Source organism: Micropterus dolomieu, linkage group LG22, assembly GCF_021292245.1.
Source record: "Micropterus dolomieu isolate WLL.071019.BEF.003 ecotype Adirondacks linkage group LG22, ASM2129224v1, whole genome shotgun sequence".
Classification (NCBI taxonomy): Eukaryota; Metazoa; Chordata; class Actinopteri; order Centrarchiformes; family Centrarchidae; genus Micropterus; species Micropterus dolomieu.
In genome coordinates, this window is record NC_060171.1 from 26,005,802 (window position 1) to 26,014,023 (window position 8,222).

The following is an 8,222-nucleotide window of genomic DNA, read 5'->3' on the forward strand; positions in this document are numbered from 1 at the left end:
TGGTATTGTTAGCCTGCGAGGTCCTTCCCAGACAGCTACCGTCCTATCTCTTACCTTACAAACTCAGTCTGAGCTCAGAAAAGGAGAATTCAGACCTGCCGCACTAGCCTGCTGGACACCGAGGGGCCAAGAGGCAGTTTGAGGAAGTAACTTTACAGAGAGGAAGATGTGAGGCAATTGTGTAACCCAATTTTTTTTTCTCTCACCTTTGCGAAATTGAGGACATCCCATTTGCAAGAGGAAAGAGAGATGTGAAGGTGTTGGTGTTTGGATGACTCATCTTCGTTTACAGTGCTGTCTGTCTACAGCAGTAGAGTACAGTAGGTCTCAGCATAGCGTCCTGTCAGGGGGTCTCCTGTGCCTCTTTGTTTGCTGGCGGAGTTGGAGGAAGGAAGGGGAGAAAGTACTAAGTAGTGTATTTTAGGCCACCGTTTACACGTAGAAGGTGAAGTTCTAGTTGTTGGATCTTTTCATACACCTCACTTTCTCCCCCCATTGGTTTTGTTGCGTTCTGTCCATCGGCTCGGATACAGCATGGACTGGCTGGCCGCTGGTTACTGGAGGTTCCGTCTCAGACATGTCGCCTCGGGTAGGTGATCCTTAAAGACTGGACAACACAGTGAGGATGAACAGTAGCATTAGTTGAATATACATTATATTTGTTAGGACGAGATCTTGGGTTGGTATTTCCTTAAATTTTCTTTTTCAAAATAAAAGACACTGCAGTGACAATGAAACGACGCCGCAAGTACTGGTTTTGGAACCGGAATGGTAAAAACGCAAAGATGTGTCTGCTCTGCTGTTATGGTAAGATCTGGAGACTCCATATTTGGCTTTACACTGAAAAATTAAGGACAATTTTATGTTAAATGATTCTTAATAAGTGAAGAAAAGTGTATTTGTTCTGCTCATCCTTTCACAAACATCATCCGTGACTCATCTCTTATTACCATAAAGCATTGCCTTGACCTGTTTCATCCCTGCTGCTCTGTTATCCTTGTTTAACTGGCATTTAGCTAATCTGTTTTCTACCAGTAAGCAGGATCCATTTTCTGTCTGCTCTCCCACATAGACCATTTATTTTCCACTCTGCTGATGTGTTGCTGTACCCTCTGTCTCTACAAGTGCTACAGCTGCACAAAACAAGAGCAAATCATCTGAAAAGGTTTCTCCTATCTGCAGTTTACATCTGTAATTCTTATTTTGATCCGGTTTTGTTAGCAGTCAGTGGTTTACCAACTAGCGTGTTTGGTAAATGACAATGTATTACAGTATTACTTGTCAGATATAGTGAACATACTTGGACTGAGCATGTTGATTCACTGAGCTGCGGCATTCGTCTCCGTGCAGACCGGCCTGCCACTGTGGAGCGAGACAGCAGAGTGGGAAGGAGCATTTAAATCCACCATGCTGGAAAAAAACGACAGTTTTGTTCTCAGAGGCCTGGGAACCGTTTTCCCCCTCTTAAGACCGTCTTCCAACAACTCTGGCCTTTTGGCAACCTCCCCGATGGCCCATTACCCAACTGCATTTGTGTTGCGTGTTTATATGCAGCACAGTAGGGCAATGAAAGTGTGTGTATGTCTGTGTTGTAACACTGTAACACTGCAACCCCTCAACCGTACACCTTTTCTAGGGTGGTGTTTATTGTTGGTGGGCAGGGGTGAGTCACCCTTATTTAATAGGAGAGGGTAGGAAACACTGTGAGGCATTCTGCTTTCATTTTGATTAGCAGGAAGGAAAAGGCTGGGTACACAAGCAGGCAAGGGTCCTTTCTCCACGCTCATTGTTTCAACGTGGGAGAGGGTCCCAAGCGAGTTGTTAGCATCAGCGTGTATACGTTTATATGTTTGAATTAGGTTTTTGTGTATTTTTATACAAGCCTTCAAAAGGTAGTTCCAAAAGTTTGGGAAAAGGATGAGAGTGTTTGGTGGTTTTTCATTTTGTGGTGAATTGTTGTTTTAAGATGTCAGTGTGGGGCGTCAGGATGGTAATTGCTTCTGTTGGCAGTAATAAGAAATGATAATAAGCATTGACAACACGTGACAATTAGAGCTATACCAATAATGAATCAATATTGAAATATTGTTGAAACAGGTTCACCATTACTGGGTTTGTCCACCAGAGAGCACTGACGTTTGTTTTTCAACCGCAGAATATCCAGTTCAGTGCATATGTTGGTCTGAATCTTTAAAAAACTAACTTAAGGGAACCTTAATATATACAGTATATAAAGTATTTATTTTATCTTTGGGGCCAGTCAGAGGCCTCCATGATGGTATTGCGTTATAAATAAGTACCTGCCTGTACTTCTCAGAACTGAGAAGACCATTAATTCAGAAGAAATCCCGACCCCATTTGCAGAAATGCAGTCCCAGTCTTGCAAGGAACCTCTACCATACTTTACTGTTGCCTGCAGAAACTCATTCTTGTACTGTTCTTCAGGCCTTTGGTGAACAAACTGCTTCTGCTACAGCCAAATATTTCAAATTTTGACTCATCAGTCCAGAGCACCTGCTGCCATTTTTCTGCACCCCAGGTCCTGTGTTTTGGCAAGTCTTCCATCAAGGCCACTTCTGACCAAGTAGATGGGTGTACCAGGGTCCCACTGCCAGTTCTGAGCTGATGGCACTGTTGTACATCTTCTTATTGGGGAAGGAAGTATGCATGATGTGTCTTTCATCTGCCATGGTGTATGACTCTTAACAGTAAACTGCCTTCAGCCGTCTTGTTAGCTGAGTTTGGCTCTTCCTCACCTAGTTGTATTCCTCACACACAGCTGTTTCATTTAATGATTGTGTTTCAACCTACATATTGAATTTATGATTATTAGCACCTGTTTGGTGTAATAGTTTAATCATACAACTGACGTTGTGCAAGTGAACCGAGAAGAATTGATGCTATTTTGAAGTCAAAGGGTGGTCACACAAAATATTGATTTGAGTGATTTTGATTTTTCTTCTGTTCAATCACTTTGTATTTTGTTAAATGATAAATATAATCTATTAACAACTATTCTATAAAAGCATTCCTACTTTAAAGTATTCTTTTACTGTACAGCACATGCAGGACTGTGTGTATATATATAATATATAATAAATTTGTTTAAAAAAATATATTACATATTTGTGTGTATATGTATACTTTTGTGTGTATTTTTCACAATATTTTTCAATACAACAATAATGACTGTATTGGGTGGTATTGACAGGTTGCATGTCTTACAAACATTTAATCAAAGTTTCTTATTATTTATAATTCTAAACTACTAATGACTACAATACTTTTAGATATGTTATATGATTATGTATACAGGAGGATAAACCCTTTACGTTATATATTCCCTGAGATTTCCTCTTGCACCATATTCATGCAAAAATTAACCCAAACTTTAAACATAATATACGTCATGATCCAACATGCAGAAATTTGTTGAGGGCATTCGCGCTTGCTTCCAAGGAGAGAAATCCTTTTAATTTTTCCTTTAGTGCCCCTCTCAGGACATGGTTTTTATTTTCAGCACCATTTGTAGTATGACTGAACACAAGTTTGTTCCATCTACAATGTTTGCGTTGTATTGTGAACAATGAAGCCTTTAGAGGCTTGACTTGTTGTTCTTAGCATAGTTACTTGTTTATTAATTTCCCCTGTGGCTTCCTTGTGTGTGCTTTACAGCTCTAAAGGAGCTCAAGCTACAGATTTAAGGATCTTCAGTGGCACACTGTGTTCTAGCAAGACAGGACATTGTGTGGATGACTGAGTCTGGAGGCAAAACCAGAAAGTCTGGTAGTCAGGTGAAGATGATGATAAGCTAAATTTAGTACCATTGGTTTTTTCCACTTAGTGAGTCTCGCTATCGCTATGGTTGACAGCCTCTTCTACAGTAGGTGCTTCCCTGAAGACAGCCTTTTTCTTTCCTACTTCCATCATCTGTTTTACTGTGTTGTCTTTTTTCCCATCAAGCTTCTGACAGAACATTGATCCGCATTCCTCCTGGCATGCCTGAATCGTAACATCATGCTCAGATTGTTTTAGTGACGAGTGACAAGAGATGTGCGCTCACATTCACTGACAGACACCTTGAGAAATGTATTTGTCACCACGACACTTGCGACATACGCTCATGCATATATTTATATCCCCCAACACGTAAACAGGCAAAGCATCTCCTTTATCTGTAAAAATATCATACACATCCAAGCAAAGATTCACCAGCTACTCACAGTCCAGACTAACATACAAATGAATAATATCTACTGTAGTGTAATTGTAACAAGCAAGTGCATGGATCAATATGGTGAACTGCTCTGTGAGTGGTGAAGTCACCAGAGCTCAATAATTTCTGAGCTGAGCGATCACCTGATGTCTGAACTAGATGTATGGTTCATTCCGATGAAACATAGTCCCCCAGTGAATACACCAAACAGGTTTTACAGGCATACTTTTGACGGCATTCACATTGGATTCTTTCTCTGTCTCTGTCTGACTGACAGGCAACACAACACAAAGGTTATATAGAAATGTTGTTTTTTTTTTAAATATATTGGATATAGGTTTGGAAAATATGACCATATATACTGGGAGATATTTGTCAACTGTATGAGATTTTGCCATACCATTCATGCCAATGAAGCCATCCCTTTGATATCTCAAGTTGTATTAGGCCACTGTGGATAACATTAATATGAGGATTTACCTTGATATCTTAGGTATTTAATTCACTGGACTGGGCACTTATTATATCTACAAACAATTTTGCAATTACAATTGATGAGAATTTACTTGTGGATGATTTGTAGGACAATGAATGAAAAAAGGACTCTCTGGTCAGAAGGCATCATGTGACCTGTAATTTTAACTGTGGCCACTTGAGGGCTTGCTGTCAGCTTATCAAAAACACCCATGAGCCTTCAGAACAGTGTGCTTTCTTGTTGTTCCTGTCATGATTAAAATGAGAGAGTGGCTCATTATAGCACGTAATGATTCTGCAATTTATCAGTGCTTACCAGTTAACTGCATAAACCCCTTAACATTTTGAAACCCAATGTCAGAGCAGTTCAAATGTATGACCTGCTGGTTCATAATGTTGTGTCTTCAGTCAGTAAATGAAATCTGACTCCATAAATGAATCTCACGTTTCCTGTTATCAGTCAGAACAGAGCAGCCCAGTCTGCTGAAATTTTATTGCCCCGCTAGAGAGTTAAATAATGTAAAGGGGAACATAGTCAATCCTGTTAGCCGGGACGTGCTTTGTAAAGCATGCGCAGAATATTCATTCAAGCAGGCAGAGTAGAAAGGAGGTACATTTACATTTACATTTACGTTTACTCATCTAGTAGGTAGCAATCCATCCAAGTCCATACAGTAACTTTACGCAGCACTTGAATTGACTTGATAAACTGATCTCTCGTCAGGTCAGCAAAAACCGTATTAAAACCACCATGTCATCTTCCTAAAATCCTGTGTGTGTGTGTGTGTGTTTGTGTGTCTGTGCTGTGCACTCATGTTTACACACACACACAGATACTGTTACAGATGCACTCCCAAATATAAAAATAATGAAGTACTTATCACTGTCTGTGATCGCTCTCAACTCTTATTGTTAATTCAGGGATTATTGTGAAATTTATTCTGTGTGTTTACTGCAAGAAAAGATGAGAGAGATAAGGTAGATAATGAAAACAACCAAGCGTCTTCTATGCTGTCATGGTTTTCAAACACGTACAGTAAACCAATTCTTTATTCAATTTGGTGTCTAGATAAAGGCTGTTGTCTGGCTGCGTTATTATACTACTGTATATACTGTATCTCACAGCGCTGCACTACAGCACTGATATTAGCAGGTTGCATTTTCTCAGATGTAGAGCGACAGCGGGGATGGCATGATGGTGTGTGTGTGTGTGTGTGTGTATGTGTGTGCCAGGCTGATTATGGGAACCAATCCCAGGCAGGTTGTTCCTGTGATGCGGGGGCAGATGCCAACCCGTTGCCTGCCATGCCCTCATGACAGATGTGTCCTGCTGCTGTAGAGATGGAGATTTAGCCTCTGTACCTTGCTTGCTGTGTCTTTGTAGCTTTTGTTTGTGTGTGTGTGTGTGTGTGCGTGGGTGTATGTCGTGCCGATAAACACATGTGTGTCTGCAGACAATATCCATCATTCATCATTGGCCTTCATAATGCGTGTGGTGTACCGGGAGGAGGAGAGAGTCAGTGTAAACAGCGAGGGCTGTAATGCATTGTGTGCATGCCAAATGTGTGTGTGTGTGTGTGTGTGTGTGTGTGTGTGTGTGTTTGCTGGTGAACATGCACGTGTGCATGTATTTTAAGTGATGGGGGGTTTAATTAATGATGTGTGTGTGGGATGCCTGTGGTTCAGTGCTTATGGAGATGTGTCCTGCAGCCATGCTGCTCTCCTCTTCTCTACCCTCTTCGCAGGCCGAAGAGAGAAGAAAGAGATGGATGGTGGAAGGAGAGGTGGGCTTGAGTAACAGAGTGGTAGGTGGGTGTAATATGCGAGGGGGAGTGAAATGCCAGCTGCAGTGGTGGGAAGGTAGAGAAAAGTGTGAGGTGGTCAGTGTGCGTGTATGTGATGAGTGGGAGGAAGGTAGTGAGGCATAAGAAAGGAAGGAGAGAAAAAAATTTATGCACATATATTATGTTGTTATATGCTTGAAAGTGGGGTTAGAGAAAAAAACGTATTACAATGAGGCTGAAAAGCCAACTGAACTTTGATTCTTTAAACTCAAAACGAATTGAAGGTTTTTCAGTTGAACACTCCAGGAGGAAATTTTCGAATATCTCACATACACTCACTCAGCTGCTGTCGTTTGAGGCATTAGTTTTCATTCTTTGTGCTAGTGCCCAAAAGCTGCACTCATCATTATTTTTATACTAACAATGGATCAAGTTATTTTGCGTAATATCAAATGGGTCGCTCGTGGTGTTGAACCCATCACCCGACCCTCCTGTTGCCCTCAGCTCTATGCAGCATTTTAACGTCTTTTGGCTTGTTGTTTTGGTTTGCCAGCTCCCCCTGTTCAGCTGCAGCAGGCACTTGTGTTCAGCAAAAGAAGCTCTGAAAACCCACCGCTCAGCACTAAACAGCAGAAGTTAGCAACTAGCTGGTGGAGTTGATAGCAAGCAAACCAGAGCTAAAAGCACAGTAAATATTGCATTTTGGATCATCGTGTACGTAGGAACACAACTCCAAATTCATGCTAATGCTTGGTTAGCTCTGTTTCTGCTGGATCTGTTATTAGGTATTTTATACGGACACGTTCACCATATCAACTTTATTCTGTGATAATACAGTATGTCAATGTTGTGTTTACAGCGTGTTCCAATGCTGCCAAGTGGCCAAACAAAAATCAGTAAACACCTCCATTAGGAAGTATGTTATCGTAATAGTCATACGGAATACAGTGTAGGAGCAATAGGTTGAAGCCATTAAAAAGGAACTTGTGTGTGGAAATAAAAAAAAACACTTGAGTGAGGGAAGGAGGTAGGAAAGAGACCAAAACCTTCAATTAAATAACTGCTTTTACGTTGTCCCTCAAGCTTGATGCTGCAATGAGAGAGACTCAATTTACACAATTTATTGGACTATATCTCATTTAATGAGCTCCTGCTAATTTGCAGAAGGGCGATCTGACTACCATCTCCATAAAGCTGAAAGAAATGATTTCAGAAATTCAATCTAAAGTATCTCAATAAAAATCGCACTGCCGAAAACATTTCTATTTAAAGGCAATCGTTTGTCTGAAGATATTAACCTTTATGCCGATTGCCAGATCTCCTCAAATCCTCTATCAAGATGTGAGGATTTGTCTGAGTGTGAGAGGCCAAACTCCCAACAATTAAATGATTTTAAGAGTTGATTGAATAATTGAATGTTGTGATTCCCTCTTAATTTTTAGCTTTATTTGATGAACATGAGTTCAAGTTACAGAGCAAATGTATAGATTAAATTAGAGTTTCAACAACTCTGTTTGTAATTTTTGTGTTTTCTCATTGCCTGAGTGGGTCGATCAAAAGCGTAGATGTGAATTCAGATCGCTGCTAAGTGAGCAGCGAAAACTTTCCTCTTCTGCCAACAGTACCTCCAACATGTCAGAGCATGTGAGAGCTTCAGGGTCACCCAAGTGTGAAGAGGAGAGATTTATTCTGCTGGAAATGAAGTGCAAGACGTCCGACATGGTGGTCTTACATGATGTGTTTCATTA

The 8,222-nt window shown here is 40.7% G+C and overlaps 1 protein-coding gene across 1 annotated transcript in view; it reads left to right on the forward strand.

The window, feature by feature from the left end:
• The first annotated feature begins 293 nt into the window (after window positions 1-293).
• Window positions 294-8,222, forward strand: part of fgd4a (FYVE, RhoGEF and PH domain containing 4a) — a 50,372-nt gene continuing 42,443 nt past the window's right edge. Inside the window, exons 1-2 of the mRNA XM_046037907.1 lie at window positions 294-589; window positions 718-807. Coding sequence (XP_045893863.1) covers window positions 535-589; window positions 718-807 — 145 coding nt within the window. The 5' untranslated portion in view covers window positions 294-534. The remainder of the gene's footprint in view (window positions 590-717; window positions 808-8,222) is intronic.